The sequence below is a fragment of the Cupressus sempervirens genome, chromosome 8, assembly GCF_028749045.1.
Source record: "Cupressus sempervirens isolate cs-2001-9-10 chromosome 8, ASM2874904v1, whole genome shotgun sequence".
Taxonomy (NCBI): Eukaryota; Viridiplantae; Streptophyta; class Pinopsida; order Cupressales; family Cupressaceae; genus Cupressus; species Cupressus sempervirens.
The window spans coordinates 436,790,115-436,811,549 of record NC_143125.1 but is presented as its reverse complement, the minus strand read 5'-3'; the positions used below and the strand labels follow the sequence as shown (position 1 = coordinate 436,811,549).

Sequence of the window (21,435 nt, the reverse complement as noted above, 5' to 3'; positions counted from 1 at the left end):
GTATTGACCTCATGATGACAATTTCCTCTATTGAGTGTGTGGGATGAATTTAGAATTTAGAGACAAGTTCATGATCACAAGTAGATCTTGTCCTCATAAATTTGTTTCATGTAATTATCATCATTTTCTTTACTTCACCTCATGTATCTTTGTGTCTACTTCTTTTGTTGACTAGGAACCTACAACATTAATTAATATTTAGAGGTATTGGCAATATACATGTCAAAAGGGGTTGTGTTCTCCTATGTCAATCCATACAAATGTTTGAACAAACAATTGAAGGCAGTATTGTTGGAACATGCATGTTCTCTTAAGAATTTTGTGCAAGCCTAGATTCCTTTGCGTAATCGAATCAAAGTGTGAACATGCAAATTATAAGTCAATTAATTCTATTATTAGGAGATGTTTCTTGGCATGTAAAATGAATGTGTTGAATACCTTTATATACAAGGATGTAGCAAATTTTTATGCGATTTTGTGATTAGTTGGCCTTAGGTGGGTAGGGTATAAAAAATAGTTAGTTTAAATTTTAATCCATAAATTTGAATTTGGAGAGAACAAGTCCACTAAGGATATCTGTGTAACCTTAAACTTGTCTCTAAAAATAAAAGGTGGCAAATCAATGTAGGTAGCATGTGAATGAAAATATGTATATATATACAAGATAATGGTGTGAATGTATTATGATGTGTAATCATATGAATGGGAGAAATGGATAGATAAGTGGGTTTGGCATGTAACCTACCTTAATTTATCATTATGTTTAAATGGGAAATGACATGGATATGCAAATTTGACCACTACATTGTTCCTCCGCTTTGAGGTGCAAGTGAATCTCATTCTATATACACTTTCCAATTGTACTAAAGATCATTATTTATAATAATAATAAAAGTATAGCCATATGTAGGATCAACATGAAATAATTCTCAATAAGATATGTTCCCCCACTTATATCTACTTGTATCTAAAATATATATAAAGATTCAAGGAGGAGAAACGTCATTGATGGATCTTTAAAGTTAATTTGCCTCTTTGTGGCATAAGGTGGCCTAGATGCCACCCAATCTAGGATGGGTGAAGTTGAACTTTGATGGAACCTCTAGGAGTAGTTTAAGACCATTTGGTGTTGGTTTCCTTCTAGGATACTATTAAGGAAAAACTATCTTATCCTCTTCTCTACCTTTGGTTCCATGATCCACTAATGACACAAATTTTCAATCCCTTCTTCATGGCTTAAAACTATGCGAGGTACTACAAGTGACTCATCTAGAACTAAAAGGAACTCTTTGGAAATCATTAATATTATTAAACATCATTCCACTCATATTTGGAGTCTCCAAACTATTCTATGAGAAATTATCACTTATCTTGAGTGTTTCCTTAATTACTTAGAAAATCATATTATTTGCAAAGCCAACTCATTAATGGACACCCTTTCTAACCTTGTATCTTTGGTTCTAAGATGGATACTCCAATTTTTTTGATTATTGACAATGGCATATTATGGTCTCATCACATGCTAAAGGTTGGAGGTGATATTGTTTCCTCCTAATGGGTTGATGGTGGAAACCATCAAGAATATTTTGGGGTGATGTTCTTGGTTGCAAAGGACTGACAACATGTAAACACATGAATATCATTAAGGTTAATTAATTCACTACTACAGTTAGGGGAATCAAAAGGGAAAGTGACCAAATCTGACTTCTTTGAAAATCTAGACTTAGTGCTAGCAATAACTCAATTGGGGGTTGGAATACCTAGCCCATCAAACCTCCCACACTTCCTTGTTTGAGGTAAGCCAATGATTTGGAATCCTTTTTTCTTGGAAAATTTCAAATTAATTTCCTTCATGGATTAGCACAATTGTGTGAATAAAATTTTATTCTTCCTCAAGTGAGTCATTGATGTTTAACTCACCCTAGGAACATATTGGATGAACATCTTCATAGAGAAGGTAGTGAAAGAACACTATCTTAAGGACAGTGATGAAAACATGTAGACCTCTCACTAAATCTAAATCATATCATGTGAGTTTGTGGTGCTAAAGAGTCCCCCTATTTTCAAAAAACATTACCCCAAACTCTTTTTTTGTCACCCCCTTCAATACCCACCCAGTATTCCCCACACCTATTTTCCTATGTAACCCACTCCCCCCAACCCAACCCCCCCCGCCCCCCCCCCCCCCCCCCAAAAAAAAAAAACAAAACAAAACAAAACAAAATAACACCACCTCCCCCTATTTAGGCAACGTGTTGCCCCCTTTTTTCCCATTTTAAACCTTTCAATACAAGTGTGCATAGATTTATATTGTCTATTCATTGAATACCTCATGGATGCAAATGTTTTTTCTAAGGAGGATGTTTAATTCAATCTTTTCTATATTATAGTCTCTATAATAGTTTGTTGTGTATCAATATTTTGTGGTCATGTCTCTTTATACTTTGTTCGTATAAGAGGCTTAGTCTATATATTTTAGTTTGAAATCAGATCATTATAGGATCTTCTCACATAACTTAGTCTATAATTAAGGTTGGTTAAAGGATTTTTGGCACACAATGCATAACATAACAATGTAAACATGTACTCTTAATTTAATACATATTGTTCCTTGTCTATCAAGAAAAATGTAGGAGAAAAAATAAACATGTCTAAAGTAATTGAACTACAAAGAGGTAAGTATATAGCAATGCTTGTAAAGAATGTGTCATGTAACAATCATGTGATCATCTCCATAATAGGTGAACTATAAACACATTGTTGGAGATTATACCAAAGTTAAGCCTAGCAGGGGGTAAATGGTGGTATAGCCATCAATGGAAAATACACCCTTGATAATACATAAAGAAATGTGTTATGAAACTAGAATAGAGCCAAGAAGCTATAACAAAGGCATAAACTCATAACAATAGAATGGAATAAAAATAAAAGTGTAAAGCCAAAATATTGGGATAGGTTTTTAAGACATGTCATTAATAAGAATGCTAAACAAAATAGAATAATGGTTCCTTTATATAGAAATATATGTCCATGAGGACACATTAGAAGGGAAGGAATAAAGTCTATATTGTGTAAAGATGTGGAAGTGGTGATATAATTTGTGAGTTAAAAATAGATTTCCCCCAAATTGGCTTGAAAGATGTATCAATATAGACTCATAACTACTATAATCATGTCAACATATAATCATAAAGGTATAATTATATGATCATCAAGGTATATTTATAATGTAGATTGCCTAAAAATGGGGAAGATGGCACAATGAATCTTATAGTGAGAGAAAGTGTGATGCCCCTAATATAAAGATACAAAAATAAAGGCATAAATACTGGAAGGAAAGAAAGCATGGTGCCTTTGATGTAAAATACATAGTGATATATTAATTACGTTTACTTTTATGCACTTGTAAACCACTAACAATATTGAGATATTTGTAGTGACCTATCAATGGGGAAAAACCTAAATGATGCCTCTTTTAAAGTACTATCGATTTCAAATCCCAATGATTAGATCCTTTTATGGAGATTAATTATTTAAATACCCAGACAAAATAATATAGATGGACAAGAACAAAGATTTGATAATAATTCAGCATCATATGATTAAACAATACTAACACCTCTACTTAACATCAATAAATAATATGATGCCCTCTAATTAGTTTTAACTTAATAATTTTGTTTCGATAGATAAATAAAGGGAGTTCAAGTTTTCCATCCTTTATGTCAATGTATAGAAAGAAATATATATTTCATTTTGCAATTAACTTAATCAAAATAGAACTATGATGTTTCATTCATAAAACAAATACCATGTTCTAGTTTTTTGAGATATTAAAATAACCTATTTCGATATAATATATGTATAAAACATTTGTGAATTTTTAACTGGATCAATTCTATAAATTTATAAAGAAATAACAAAAACACAACATGAAATAAAGAAATGTGAATTTAAAGTTTAGTAATAAAAAATATTATCATAGTTTTTAAGATTTTTATGTTTTCCCAATTAGGTGTACAATATTTTAATAATTTTTTAAGAAAAAATAGTTTGTACATTTTCTAAAGAGGATCAAGGTATAACTGTAATTCAAAGCTAGTTTACACCATGAAAAGATTTTTTTTATCAATACATAGTGAAAAGATCTCACTTCTTTAATATCTTTCAGTTTAAATAGTTCTAGAATCCCTCATATACTATTTATATCTATGTTCAATCTTAAAGTTTCAATTATAAATCTCTATTCTACCAACTCTTTCTCCATGAAAGTGGACTTTAAATATTTGTCAACAACCTTTCCAATCTTAATCTCTACAATACCAATCAAATAATATATTCTACCTAAGCATCCTTATTCTTTCAAAAAATTAAAATATTATCCAAATAAATAGTTAGAACTCACCCAAAACAAATCAAAACCACATTCATCAAACTCATAAATATACTTTGCACATTAGCCAAATTTTAAGGGGCATAACTAATCATTCATAAAGTCCTACATTTGTCTCAAACATTATCTTTCATTTGGTTTTTTATAATTTTGATTATATGGCAGCCACTTTTCAAATTATCTTTTCTCAAACTAGTTATTATCATGCATTATTGGCAATAAAATATTTGTATTCATGAGGATCTTATTTATTGCTTTAAAGTATACATCATCTACATGGCATCTTTCTTTGATGCTAGTACCATAGATACCACATAATGAATTTCAAAATTGTCTAATTAGTCCTTCACTCAATAATTTCTACACTTTCAAAATCAAACTCTTCATTTTTTGTTGGTGTCATCCTATGCACCACCTTAATTTATAAACTTAATATAGAACACTAGATCTAATGATGACTCATATTCCTTACTAATAGTAGTCCCCCAGGGGTGTGTTATTTGATATGATGTCTTAGTATTATACCAATATTTTGAAACTTAGAGGCATCTGTACTGGTGTTTATCATGCTTGTGGTGCTAAACCTTAAGAATCAATTTAAAACACAAATTCTCATGCCTCAACCAATCCAAAAATTTACTCCACCCCCCAAACAATTTTAAATATTATTACAAACTTGTCTTTACCTTTTCTTATAGAGTTAACTTGTGTATCTTACCATTTTTTCACATATATGAGTGCATTGTGCAAAGGAAATGTTTTTAATACATTGTTGAATCTTTGATTGTAATTAATTAGGAGAGATTAATGACAATTATTAATAAAGCATTAGGAGCTATAACTGGAAGTTTTTTCACTCGACTCTTTCCTGTTGATATGTTCTCTTGGATTGGGACATTGTTCACTTTCTAAATCAATAAATGAGTGCTACACTTTTATAAATTAAAAAAAGGCATCAATAGCCGTAATATTTATGATTTTAAGATTTATTTCTAGTGAATACTTCTTTGTTAGTATTTTAGTTAATATGCTTATAAACTAGATCAACATGTTCAAGTTTGATGAGATTTTATTCTAATATTGCTATTTTAAAATCATCAAATATATCTAAAGTACTTTCCATTAATGTGTTTTTTGTCAGGTGGACTTTTACCTTAGTCATTATTTACTTTGGGGTAACATCTTTTCCTTATAGATACATTTCTACTTTTTATACCTTTATTTAAGTTTATGATGATTTTATATTTTAGTTTCTTTGGTATATTTAAATGGAAAAAAATCTTATTATCTATCATTTTTCTAAAACTAAAATATTAGATAATGATAATTTTAATATTTTATCTTTTATTGTTATAGTTGGCTACTTTAGTTTCAGCAAATGGATGTGCTCAATTAGCCAGAAGATATTATATCAAAAATCAAAATGAGAGAGGCAAGTTCTTGAAGACAAATCCAGAACAAGAAATAAATGTTCCACAAACGGAAAATCAATTAGAAAGAGGCTTACTCAAAATAAATAGCCATCAAGAATGGGAACAACAACAAAGAAAGAGAGCCAATTTTTGGGGCTATACCATGCAAATTATGTATCAGGTTGGAATCCTTTATCTTTTTATTTCCTTACTTTAATTGTATTTATAAAGTATATTGTCAAAAAATAAATGTATATACATGTATTTATTCATTTATCAAAATTAATAGTAAAGGAAAAAATCTTCTAGTCTTTGATTTTTTTTAAAGTTTTCATAAAAATGTGAAATAAAGGAATGCTTAGAGAGTTTGATTTAGAAGGAATACATTTCCTCGTATTACACTAAAATTTTATTTTAAATTATATTTCAATTTTTGTTATCTTGTTTAAAATATAAATTTAGTAATGTAATCCATCTTAAACTCAAAAATTATATATGCATGATGAAGTATGCTACAAATAAAGAAAGAAAGATGTGTGTAGAAGATTAATGTCATTTTAAACTAAATAAATAATAAAATATTAATAAAAATTTTGGTGCTAAAAATAATTGATCATAGAAGGTAGTTGAAGACTAAATACTAATATAATGTTTAGAAATTAATAAAAGGGAAACCCAAATTGACTAATCCTTAAAATTGTATTTGTCCAACAAAATTGTAAATGTAGATTCATTTGAGAGAAATAATTTCTTGTATGAAGACCAAATTTGGATATAAGAGTAGAAACTAGTATAAAGCCACATGTTTGTAACAAACCTCAAGGAATACAACATACATATAACCTCAGTAAGCATAACTTTGTATAAGAGATAGAATTATGAAGGTAACAATACACCAAAGGTAGATTATGCTTGTAAATCATAAAATGATAGAATAAATAAACTATTTAATATGAAATTTTCATTTATTTATTACATAAAGGAATACATCTTTATTTATAATAAGTTGCCTCTTATACAAGATACCTACATATTACATCAGCCAAGCTCAAAAATCTTTTAGTAACCGCTTAAATAAGCCATATATATTAATATTAATAGTTTCTCAAAAAAAATGTGTAATGTCATCCCCAAGTATAAGATACAAAAGAGGATACAAATTGACCATTTTTTTAGACAAGGTTCTAGTTCACTTTGTTTCCCTGTCTATATTTACTCATTGGTAATTATGCCAAGGATATCACTACTTATAAATAGGGTTTTTCAACCTTTCTCCATTCCATTATCTTTTTTATATTTATTTACGTACACTACATTCTCTAAATAAAATTTGGGAAACAATATGCTTGACATTTTTAGTTCAAATTATGACCAAAAACCATTTGTAACAAGCTATTTAGATCAAACTCTACTCCCTCATTGTCCTCAAACAATTATGTTTCTCTACTAGACTCCACTCCATGGTGAAGGGCTTATACAAAATAGAAGAAACTTCTAGTTCCTCAATTCACTATACTATGGTTGATATGTTCTACAATTGAAAGGAAATCCACCTTTGATTAGGATTCAAAATTTCTTCCTGTAAGCCATTAATATATGGTCATAATACTTCAAAGTAATATTTAATCCCAATAAGGAGTGGGATATTTCTTATGGATATTCTTGATCGTGTTTCATGGTGATTTAGTTGTAAATTTTTAGTTTGACTATTTCAATCCATTATGATCAAAGAAGTTCTAATCTAGGTAAGGGTTTCATTAACTATCTAGAATAAACCTTAACTAGATATTATTCTAATAAAATAAAATTTTGGATATTAGATTATCTTGAATCTCTCAATATTAGGGTTGCTCGTGGCTGTGTGAAAGTTGGTGTTAAAATGGCATCTCTAGAACTTATGGAACTGAAGTATTAGATTGGTTACATATTCAAGTGTTGATTATGAGCACTTGGCTTGCAAATGTTTATCTTGCAATGTTATAGTTTTTGGGCTTCCCTCTCAAAAAAGAAGTACAGTCTATAAAATATTGTGTAGTTATGATGGGTATGAAAGGGTCTAATGTAAGATTTTTAAAATGGGAGATTTGAGAGAAAAATATTCAAGCCCACCATCTCTTACTATAAGACTTTGAATAAATTAGTTTCCCTTATTTTTAATTAGGATTTAAAGACTTGCACTTTGATTATATATCAAAGATAAGGTTCTAAAGAAAATCATTTAACATTTGACACATAATAACATAGTGGGAAATTATTTGCTACATAAGATCCACATGAATAACCTCTAAAGGGAATCAACCAAATATATCTAAGATACAAATATATGAGGTAGTTATAGCGATTATACATGGTCATGATCTCATTTTATCAAAATTTCTACTAATATAGAAAGGAGAAGGATTGAGGAAATCTATGTTGAATAGAAAAGTTCATAGTGTAGTGGCTAAGAAACAAATTCAACTTTAGAAGTTTTTTCTATATGTAAGAAATAATCTCATAACCTATAATAGTTTCATGAAATTTTTTAGGCTTGTGTAGTTCTCGTTGAATAAACTACTTCAAAAGTCAAATTAATGGTCATATTTTGCACGTCTAATTAATTTTCATATTATTTCTCTAATTAGAATCTTAAAAACCAAACTAGATCAAAGAGTTTCAAGATATCTATTTGGAATGATTCTAAAGTAGAAGTAATCAAGGCTAGAAGAGAATTAAACAGTGGTATCCTAATAGCTTGTGATTTTAGTCATTCCTCTATAGTTGATCATTACCAAAGTGATCATCAACTCTCTCTCTCTCTCTCTCTCTCTCTCTCTCTCTCTCTCTCTCTCTCTCTCTCTCTCTCTCTCTCTCTCTCTCTCTCTCTCTCTCTCTCTCTCTCTCACACACACACACACACACACACACAAACCTTTATGTCAAGCAAAGTCATTTTCACATATTTGATTATTTATGATCTCATTTCTCTTGTCAACAAAAGACACTGATGATTGTGTATTTATTAGATGTGACTTTAATCACATTCTTTTGTCTTTAAGAAAATGAATAAGACTAAAATCATAAATAACAAAAGAAGAATCTTCAAGACAATATTTATTCATTCCATTCAATATATCAAGTCTCCTTGGTGGAAATACTCTTGAACTAATATGTGATGTAGAGATGATTACATAACTAAAAAGGTTAGGTCACCTAGCTTCTTTTGAGGATTATATAATCTAATTAGGGGTAGCCACCAAATAAAATATGAGAAAATTAAAATAATACCTTGACAAGAATAGGATTTTTGGCACAAGGTGCAACTCCATTCTTCAAAATGCCAAGACTTGTGCCTGCTCAAGAATCAAATTTGGCATAAGCACACAAAAGTCCTAAATAAAAGTCATACTCTGACAAGAGGGCGGGCCAATTTCCTAGAAACGCAACGGTAGGATAGGGGAGTTGTGCGGTAGAGAAATCACCATGCATTTGGTGCCAAAAAAAGTATACATTCAAAAGAAGATAGACTGTTATTGAAAATTCAAAATATTGTATTCACTTTTTAAATTTTGATTTAGATTTATAGTCATAAACGTTACCTCTTGGCCCCAATATTTAGAAAATATTGCAATCCCCAAAATGGCGTCTTAACATCTCTCCTCAGGAAATTTCATTAATTTAACTAGGATTCAAATCTAAGTGACTACAATTACCTAGTGCAATTACCTTTCGCAAGTGGATGATCAGGAAGAGGCAATTACCTTTAGCAAGTGAATAATTAAGATTTAGAGGAATATGATAGGATGGTGCAAGATATGATGTATAAAAAGCTAAATGATAACTTTTAGCAAAATAAAAAGACATAAATCAAGAAAAAATTGCATTGCACCAATGACTTGAAATTTGAAAAGTTGTTTTTCAATGTATAGGTTTCTTATCACCTTATACTAAGGTATAGGTTGTCTAGTTGCCTTATACCCTATAATTTTGCTTGAAACATTTAGAGATCATTTATTGGATCTTGTACTTTCCAGATTTGTAACAATAGGTTTTCCACCTATTCTTACATATAGAAAAATAGGGAAGAAGGTTATAAAAAGGGGTTTGCCTTAATCAAACCCTTGTTTGGAGTCAACCTTGAAATGAAATAAAGTAAAAGATAGCGTGTTGTCATATAGAAGAGGCTACAATTTCAAAATGAAGTTTATCATATATTGGCAACGCAAATGCTTCTTTGACTCTGATCATATATGTTGATTTGATGGCTTTTTGACTTAAACACAAAAACCCAAAATAATATTATAAAAGACAAAACTCTATGTAATGGATGTTTTAGTTTGCCATAATGCTTGATGAGAGAGATAGAGAGAGAGACTTGATTTCTTGAATGGATTCTTGAATGTATGTAGGTCTTCTTCCTTGATGAAAAACTCCTTTGATTGACCTTCAATGAGGGAAAGAAGCTAGATTCATGGAGAAGATTGCCTTGAAACACTTTAAAATGCTTGGAGAATGCTTGAGACTCAGTCATAAATGCTTGGATATGAAATTGGAGGGGAGCACTTTAAAATCCTATCATCGTTACTAAAATTAGGAGAGGGAGGTGATTAATATACCTCTTACGATATTTCAAGGGTTAAAACTCGAAAGATCTAACAACAAATCTAGAATTCCCACCAAATTACCAAGATGTGTTCCAATTCAAAAAAAAATCCCAAAACTCAGGCTATAGGAAACATAGTCATCCATGCCTAAGTATAGGTTGCCTAGTTACCCTATACACACCAATCAGGAATCAAATTTTCACCACTAGTCTTAGATAGCTAAGAGATACCAAATTCTAAGGTACAAATAATTTCAAGGCTAGGAGAGATAACAAAGGCCACAAGTAACAACATAGGGCCTATATGATCAAAGAAATTATTGGATTGGATAAATAATAAAGGAATACACTTACAAATAAGGGATTACCATGATTTTAAATGAAAATGAAATAACATAGGACCCCTGTTCAAATTTATGTGTCCATTAAATGCCATGCATATAAAATCCTATTATGAACACTGAAACAAAAATTTACTAGGGTGGATGCTAAGAAATCATGAAATTGTACAAACCAATAAAGTGACTATGATTTAGGATAGTACACTAGCCTTCCTAAATTGATCTTTGAGATCTTAAAACCCAAACATTGAAGCTAAACAATAAATGATTTCCAATTAAGTTTGGATTAACCATGGACAGAAACAACTATTACATGCAAATATAACCAATATCATAAAATAATAAATCACATAGAAGAGAACATAAGACACAAGGATTTAACATGGTTTGCCCAATCCCTGGGTTATGTCCACCAACAAAAAGTCCAGTATTATTATTATCTAGTGATTACAACCTGATTACAATCTGTAATCCCTTACAGTTTAATACCATCGCAAGAAGCTACAATCTCATTGTACATTTTGAAATCCCTAACCATAAGCCATTTTATACAAGCTTTTACCACTTACAAAATTAGAGCTAGAATAAGTCATCCAATAGAAAAATAACAATTGATGCCTTTTACAATAGTAGAGTCATTTTTGGCTTCAAGACCCCGCAAGGGCCTTTCAAATAAGTAATTAAATGTTATTAGATCTTGTATAGTGTAACATATTTCTATTCATGTCCCAGGAGACCAATGATTTCATCATTATCAAAAACCTTATTGGTATAATTAGTTCTTGTTTCCATGTGTCTATCTTAATATAGGAATTCATGATAGAATTCCTTTTTTATTTTAGTTCTGGAATTTTAGGTCTTTAAGACATGCTTCGAATGACACTTCCACCAAAGCATACTATTCATTGGAATTTGAGAGAATGATCTTATTGAATATTCTATAGTCAACTTGTCATGTCTATTTTAACATTTATGATATTGAGTAGATGCCAAAAAGTAGTGAGATGTAAAAATCTCATGTTGAATAATTGACTCGTTTGTAGAAATCTCATGTTGAACAATTGACTTGTTTGTATATCTTGGAGAACACAACGATGACCAAGTTTGAATGATGTTGACTTTAAAAATGAAAACTATGGCTTTAGAAATATGAAACAACCTCTAATTAATATTGATATTGTCTCACACCTCCTATGGTGTGCCTCAAACTATAGTGAGACATATATCCTTAAGATATAGTTTTGAGAGAATTGTTCATTTATAATGGATCAATTAGCTATGACCCATTAGAGATTTGAAGAAATGATATCTTGAATGGATGTGGATTGATTATTGAATGTATGTAGATCTTCTTCCTTCTTCCTTGATGATGAACTCTTTTCCTTGACCTTCAATGAAAAAAATAAGTTAGTTTCATGGAGAAGACTGCCTTGAAAATACTTTGAAATGCTTGGAGAATGCTTAAGACTTGACCATGATGAGATATAAAACCATAGGAGAGAACTTGCAAATCTTGATCATGTTTACCAAAATGAGGATAGAGAGGTAATTTTTATACCTCTCACAAAATTTCAACAGTTAAAACTTAAGAGATATGATCACAAATATAGAAATCCCACCAAATTACCAAGATGTGCCCCAATTCAAATTTCAGCCCAAAACTTGGGTTATAAGACATTTAGTTATCCATACTATTAATATGAGATTGTTTTGAAGTGAAGAACCTGTAATGGAACAATCATTATTTTGTCACTGATGTCAAACCAATTGCTTACTAGTAAGACAACTGTTTAGTTGATGTGAGTACTATCATTTGTTTAATTAATGGAGAGAATTTGATCAAATGCAATAACAAGAGCACCTAGAGGAAAGGTTGAGTTATGGGATGTAAAAAGAGTATAATGATCAGTTAAGATAGCGATGATATAGTGTATTGTTTATCTACTTAAGGTTGCAAAAGGATGGATGCATTGTTCAAGTGTAGAAGAACAAGCAAGAAGAATTAGGTCTGTCAAGCTTGACAAAGTGGACAGTAGGTGTTGAGCAAAGTTAGTGCAAGCTGAGTAGAAAATCAATTGGAGCTGAGAAAAGTGAAAATTCAGTGTATGCCGAGTGAACTTAGTGTAAGTCGAGTAAAGTTTAGTTGATGTCGAGCATCAATAAACTTTAGTGTTTGTCGAGTTAACTAGTGGATGACGAGTGGAAGAACAATATGGAAGCCGAGTGACATCATATTGATGTTGAGTGCCGATATTCATGTTAAATCATAGATTTGACAAATCTGAGCTGACTATTTTATTTTCTTGAATTGTGTGAAGCATGTGGAAGATAACTAGGATGAGATGGTGGCACAAAATTCAAGGTAAAACATTTTGTGGTGAATTCAAAAGAGGATTGAAGAAGAGGTTTCTAGATGAACCAAATGGAAAAGTGGGTAGATTCATTATATCCTACCTAATCCTACCTAACCCTAAAATAGATGATTGAGATTGAATGACAATAGATCTTAAATCTCTATTTGTAGAGAGAGTTGGTTTGAAGCAAAGGTTGTCATGTGCAAGAACCTAATGAACACAAGGAGTCTAGGGTATTTCTTCTTTTAGTGGCTTAACAGAAGAGACTGTAATTGGCATGCAATATAAGAAGGCTTAAGAGTATGAATGCTTGAAGGGTGAACAAGATAACAGAGTTGAAGTGTGTAAAAGCCAAGTAGAATGGAGGACTGAAACAAAGATCTTTAATCTACAAGCGAGTTGTAATTTGTTATCAGTTCAAGCCTTACTATTGCTTTTTAATCATTGTATCAATCTAGGGTAAATCCTTTGGATTAAGGTTGACCTAATAGTCATTTGTAAATCCTTTAACTAGGCAACATTCCAAGTGAATGATCTAAAGTCCTCTAACAAGGCTCACTCCTAATAGGGTGATTGAAATCCTCTAACCATGTCATATTTAATAGTGTGTATTGTAACCTTTAATTGCGCTAGCCTTTCATAGGACATCACTTCAGAATAATGAGAATTAGTAGCATGTTACTAGTGGTTTTTCCCAAATTGCATTTCCACGTAAAAACCATGTGTCAAATGTGTTATTGAATCTTTATGTTTCATGTTTACATTTCTAGAAAGTTGTTTTGACCTAAGACAATAACCTACACAATTTAAGTATTGTATGAATTAATGGATGCATGCATAATAAGGTTATATGGATATGGGTTCACTAAGCTGTGAAAAGTTTTATTTGTACATATGGACCTTGGATAACTGATTCACCCCCCTCTCAATTATTCTAAAGAATTCCAGCACATACCTAGGTATTGGTTTCCTAGTTGTCATATACCCACCAATTAGGTCTCAAACTTTCACCATGAGGTATAAATAATTGAAGGTTGGGAGAGATAACAAAGGCCACAAATGACAACATAGGGCCTATGTGATCAAATGAGTTATTGGAATGGAGAAATAATAAATGGTTACACTTACAAATAAGAGCTTTCCATGACTTTAAATATTTTTTTAAAAAAACCATAAGACCCATATTCAAATTTAGGTGTCCATTGCATGCCATATGAAATCCTATTATGAATTTTGGAACAAAAAATCACACCAATAAAAGTGCTTATAATTTACAACAATGTACTCATCTTCATAAATTGATCTTTGTGCTCTTGAAACATTGAGGCCAAAGACTAAAGTAATTCCAATTAATCCAGAGATTTTTCTAGAAAGTTTATATTTTCTTCCTTTCAATGCCTAACTGGAGGTAGGATTTGAAGGATTATGTAGTAGTTATGTTGAAGTTCATAAATGAAACATCTCAAAGGTTTTTGGAAGTGAAGTTACTTCCAAGGCTTACATCCTCTATATATTGACTTTAGAGTTTGTCTTCATTATAGATTCTTCCTAAAATTATAAAAGATTAAAGAAATGGATTCCAAATGCTAGGAATTTCACTCTTTATCAGATTCTACCATCTTTTTGACCCTTATATATTCTTCATCAATCAAATCTCTTGTACAACTCTTAACAAACTTCACTTTTGAATCTTATTAAAGGTAGGATCCCTCATGTAGTTTTGCCTTGTGAGTAGATTTCTCAATATCTTTTTATGAGAGAGTGCTCAAATTTCAAGTGTTCTTATTTTTGGTATTTGTTTATGATATGTTTGCTTTAAAGGCTCAATATGTTTATGTCAATACAATGATTAATGTGCATGTTTTTGAATATTTGAATATTAAAAGTTGAAAAATTAGGGTGGTTTCCCTTTTCACGACAATTCAAAGGGTGTAGAGTAATTAGGATAATAGAAACATATTAACAACAAACTACAAATACCATAAACATCAAAACATAATGAGCAACAAAAACATTGAATGTGTTTGTGTTTTAATGGTGATTTATAATGATCCACTAAATTGGTGTATAGAGATCAGTTGAATTTCTATTTAGATTTTTTTTGGAATTGGTGTTTGCGTTTATAGCAACAAGAAATTTTTTTTAACATCTATAAGGTTAAACATTAAATATATTGTAGGATAGAAGAATCATCTCAACCACACTAAGTTGTAGAATAGTGATATAATACTAAATATTAAAAGATGACTTAAATGTCCCATTTTTTCTAACACCTCACTTACCTTTTTATTTTAGTTCTCCAACCCTTCACCCTTTCCAAACTCACAAGCCTCATCCTACAATTTATTGTCTAGTAATTGTTAGCATAGGAGTAGACTGCATCTAGAGTATTAAGAGGAACACATTTTTTTTAAAGATTCCTTTTATTTAAGAGCCTTACCAATGTCAATGTTTCTAGTGTTGGGGTTTTCAGGGCTTGTGCACAACTCTTTATTATGTGTATCTATTAGTGTTATGGATTTTAAATGGTATGTAAGGACCTTTGAGCTCCTTGGTTAAATGGATATGTTTTCTTCTCAAAATAGAGTAAGACTTTATCCAAGCATGAATGAAAGAATGAAGATTTTTACTATTGTTCACAAGGTCTTAACATCTATGGGACCTAAAGTTGAAAATATGCAATGAACCCAAAAGATCCAACCAACAAACCTTAGAAACAAACAGTAAGAAACCAACAATCAATGGTAATAAAGTTTCTTTTGGTGTAAATTTTCACTAAGTAATCTAATATCTTTTTATTTTTTTCTTCTTGAACTAAGTATTTAGAGACTAACCTTTTAGAGCATCAACCATATTTGCCTCAAATGTCAAACACTCCATGTTGTAATGTGTAGATGAAAATGCATGATATGATTATTTCACAAGGCTATAAAAAAGAGACATTGAGTCTTGACAATGGGTACACAATTTTTTATGATGTTAAATGTTTAACTTTATTTATTATAATAACTATCATAATGATTAAATTTTAAAGTTGGCAAAAAGTTAACCATTAAAGTCTCAATTAATTGAGAATATATGTATTATTTACTATTTGCTCAAAAATATATTCTTGTTCCTATATGCACATGAAACATAAAAGGAAGAAATATACACGAGCTATGTGAAACTTTAGTTAATAATCTCCATTTCGGCATACTTACATTTTTATTAATTTAATTTTGCATATAGCCAATAAACATTTGTTGTAGTATGTTGAAACCCTTACCTACTCATTGTAATATAGATTTATATATTTTTAACTATTTTGAAAACATACATGATGTGTGTCTATTACGTGTATAGATGAATTCTTTATACAAAACCTACAAAGAAGAACATAGAAGAAATTTTGTAAGTAAAGAATGCACCTTACATTGTCTAATGATCTCATCTAGTTAGTGTTATGAAACAAGAACCACGACATCAATAAAATACCTCCATATCAAGAGAACTTCTAACCATTTGACATTAGCCAAAATATCAAAAAAATATAATCATAAAATGAAGCTAAGATTGAAAGTTATCTATATAAATATAATAGATATAATTTGTTCTATAACAACACCCCTCTTAATTTAGATAATAATTTAAAATATGTAATAAGTTTTGATGATTCCAACAATCCTATCATCTCCTATTACAAATTTAAAAGCAAGTTTAAATTTTATTAATAAAATATATATTTCTTATAATTATTAACGGAATTGCCTATAATTGAGGAAGATGAATCTCTCAAGGTTCTCATGATAGTCATAACATGCTTTTAGACTTTCATCTATCATAGATGTCAAAAGCTAACTCGTTGTTAGTTTTATCATTGGGTTTTCTATTTTGGTTTATAATTTTTTTCGTTAGGCTTAATCTTGTTTGGTGTTATGTTACTTTTTCTGGATTCTTGGTGTTCTTGTGGTTTAAAAGAGAATGTAACATTAAAAACTGGTAACTCGAAAATGAAAATAAAATGAATATTTTATTATCTAACGTATTGCCACGCTGTCATATTGCATTCATATTTGGTCTTTGAAAATTAATTTGGTATAAGGTTTAATATGTGCAAATATTTACTAACGAGATAATTGAGCATTTTAGGCAGCTTTTGAGAGATGAATTGATAATTTGAACAGACATGTGCAGGTGCTGTGATGATGACAGACATTGTTTTTTGGCTCATAATTGTTCCCTTTCTAAAAACTGAACGTTTCACCGTGGACTTTGTGAGTATACTAATGCATCAAAAGTTCATTTTGTTTTTATTATTTTTATTTGTTTGAGTTTATATATTTAGGTAAATATTGGCATTTTTTTAGCTGACAATTTTTTTAATTTCAAAGGGTGTAGAAGCTTAAATATAATTTTTTTTTTTGTTTCAGCAACTTTATATTTATATTAATAATAAAAATTAGTTCAAAAGAAGTAAAATAAGAAAAAGTTGTTACAATATTTAGAATTTGTTCCTTATCATAAATATTAAACACTTTATTTTGTCTATTTTCAATTATACTAAAATATTTATATGTTTAGGCAAGAGTCTATAACATAACCGTAATTTGGAAGCCTCTCATTTGAGTTGAGTCTACACAAACCTAATACATAATAATAATATGACTATGATAGGATTTATTTGATTACCATTTGTAGCCAATATTTATATTGAATACTTTGAATACTCCCCAGAAATCATTCCATGTTAAGCTTATAAGATGGATATATATATTGTGTTGATGACGCTAACCTAAATTGATGGCATTACATAGATAAACTTGAGGAATTAAATTCAAAGAGAATTACATTCAATTAAGGCATGGACATGACAATGGATTCCCTTCTTAGGGGCTCTTATTTGTAGTGTGCTTGGCAATTCTTTCCATAGACAAGTATATAGAAAATAGTACCAAGCTAACATATACCTTAATGCATGTTACCATCAACAACCTACACAAAAATTAGGCACCTTATAAACTCTTGCCACACAAGCACTCAATACTTGTGATGAAGAGCTTACTGATATGAACTATCCTATCCAAATGTGGTTTTCTTAGGATGAATGAATAAAAGAATAAGAACATATATTTGTGTTAATGTTATTTATAATATGATTTTTTTAAAACAACAAAAAAGAGCCAAATGTTCTTTTAAACCTCAAAATAAGCTCAAGAACTTGATTCCCTTCTAACATATTATATGAGGTCTCTTTACAAATCTAGACTCTACAAAGAATGCATATCAAACTCCCTACATTGGTGATATTGGTTGTTTTCATTAAAACCACACTTACTAAATATCTTAAATGTCACCTATGTGCTAGATATAAAAGGATAATAGTTATAGGAGAAAGTTGGGAGAAGTAGCTCAAAAAACTCCCAATGCTTTAATAATATATTAAAAGAGCTAAGGTATGGGGGTTATTTCTTTTGAAAAATCATACCAAAGATGCTTATACATGGTCCTTGATCTCCCTCTTTATTTAGTTTTGCACCCTTCTCTTCCATGACACTCATCTACCTTTCTAATGTTTTGGTTGTAAATTTGAACATTCTTATCCTTGTCTGTCTATTAATGTGATGCATACATAAATATCACCCTTGTATGCACCTTAATAGTCCTAGTAGTACCGCACAAAATGGTTAAGTGTGTAATTTATAATATAAAGAGGTTATATAATGCACATGGTTAAGAGTACACATCAATGTGAGTTTGTATGGTATCACATGTAGGTTAGAGGTCTTTGCTAGATCCAACAAAGACCTTGATGAAATTTGTGGTTGCATATTTGACCTCTTATAATATAAGGACATTTAATAATATGTATAGTACCACATGACAACCTCTTATATGTTGTATATTATGCACTCTAAATATTTGTATTATACCACTAAGATCTTTATACCATGTGTAGATATTAGATTTATTGATTTTTATTACTAATAGTTACTTTGTATTACCCATTTATTTTGACCTTGTTAAATTTTATAACCTTCCTCTTTATCCTAACCTTCTCCATTTTTTACTGAAACCTCCAATTCATTCTCACTTCTTTATGATTCAAGATAGTTCATCATCTTTCAACTCTATGACTATTTGCACACCCCTTTGCTTTCTTACTACTTTTCACCCCTCCTCCACCCCACTTTATGTTACATGCACATTTTTTTAAATCAGCAATGAACACATTTCTTCTTGTTCAACATTGCAAGTGTTACAAGCTAGATTTTTCGTTGCACCAAAAGCTTGACCTGTCAATTCCTGATACAACCACTAAAATTGTAGAAGACACAAGAGGTGGTTAATCTATGTCATGAACCCCAAGAGGAATGTTGGCCCAATGCCAACAATTCCCCTCCCAACATCACTCATCACAACCTACATAGATTCAAACTTGTGACCAAGCTCCAATACCACTTGTTACAAGCTAGGGTTGTTGTTGCACCAAAATATCAATCTATTAATGTTTGATATAACCACTAGATTTATAGAATATGCAAGAGAGAATTAATCCATGCCATGAACCTTGTGAGGGATACTGACACATTGCCAACAACACGCCCTCTTTATTTCCTCTACATTTGATTATTCATCATTAAAGTTTACATTTGATTTTTAATTTTCTACCAATCCTATTTTTATGTTATATATTTTTTTAGTATCATCAATTTTCTTCTTCTTCTTGTTAAAATTTTTCTTGCCTCCTCTTCTTAGATTTTTTTTTCTTTTCCTCTGCATTTTTCTATCCTTCCTTTTTGACCAATTTCTTTATTACTTTACCACTATTCATTTTACAATGAATTTTATTTGCATGATTATTTTATTCACTATATTTTTATTAAAATTATATTGATTATTAGTGGTAATATATTAAGAGAATATTTCTTTTAACTTACATATTTTTATGTATAGTTTTGATCTTCTTTTGAACTTGTTCTTCATGGGTTCCTTCTTTTTCTCTATAATTTTTAGATCTTTTTAAACCCTATTTTTATTTATATCAAAGACTCATCTTGTTAATTTTTGGGGTTACCATTTCGCCAAAAGATCAATGTGTTAATGCCCGATACAGTTCCACTAGACATATAAAAGACATTGGGGGTTGTTAAACTATGTTGCAAGTCTAGCAAGGGATATTGGCCCACTACTAACAATCCCCCTCCAAATGTTACTCATTGTGGCCTGCAAGGATTCAAAATTGTGACCAAGCTATGATACCACTTGTTAACATCTAGGGTTTTCATTGCACCAAAAGACCAACTTGTTAATTCTTGATACAATTACTAGACTTATAGAAGACACACAAGGTTGTTAAACCATGTTGTGAATCCAATGAGGGACATTGTCCCACTACCAACACATATTTCCTAATCTTAGTCATATAAGAACTGCACAAAAAAGTAAGCATCCATAATCACCTACAAAATCAACAATAGCCTTCCACAAAAGAGTTGCGAGAATTGTTGCTTGATAATGGATGAAAAATGATGTATTGATACATAAAGTGCATAAGAAACCTTTCTTACATAGGCAAGGCAAAAAGATAGGATAATATGTGACTGTTAAAACTCAGTCTTAATTATATGACACAAGACAAATAAAAAAGCTAAATCAATTGAAAGTTCCCTGAGTAAACTAGTGTGAATACACTATAAGAGATGCACCAATTAGATTACACACTATTCACATCAATGCATTATATGTCTTTATTGATTGGAATCTTTAGTATACTCATAATTTTTCCACATCTTGATGAAATATTAAAGATTTTGTTTTGAAATAATGATATAACATAGAATATCACATCAAACATTTGCATTGAAAAATGACATCCCTTAACTAATGTAGTTATTACTTAGTACCCCTTATCCTTGAATTTTCATTTTTCTTTTACATGTAACATGTTTGTAAGAATGTTATATACATTTGATGAATGCCATAATATTTTGAGACAATATAAAATTTATACTAATCTTTTAGCTATTGCATCAATGGATTTATATGGTCTAGATATGTATTACTAAGCATTTTAATTTATGTAAATCATATTTTTGGTAAAGCTCATATGCACCTCATATTAATTTTTGTTTAGATGTTTCATCTTTCTTAGTATGCATGGACTTTGTAACCCAATGAATATACATTGGTTGTAGAAGCAATAGCCCACCATATGAGTAAACCAAAATCTCACTCACTAGTAGATTAGAACAAGAAGTGAGGTTGAATACACCTCATGATTCGACATTATCTCTAGGAAACACATCTCCACCAATCCTTAAATTATTATTATATTTGAGAGCTATGTTTTGCACACCCATATACTACTTTC

At 30.3% G+C, this 21,435-nt stretch overlaps 1 protein-coding gene across 1 annotated transcript in view; it reads left to right on the top strand.

The window, feature by feature from the left end:
* Positions 1–21,435, top strand: part of LOC149543096 (protein rolling protein) — a 69,989-nt gene that overhangs the window by 1,710 nt on the left and 46,844 nt on the right. Inside the window, exons 2-4 of the mRNA XM_089798006.1 lie at positions 5,535–5,568; positions 5,750–5,986; positions 17,249–17,338. Of these exons, the coding sequence (XP_089654132.1) occupies positions 5,535–5,568; positions 5,750–5,986; positions 17,249–17,338 (361 nt within the window). The remainder of the gene's footprint in view (positions 1–5,534; positions 5,569–5,749; positions 5,987–17,248; positions 17,339–21,435) is intronic.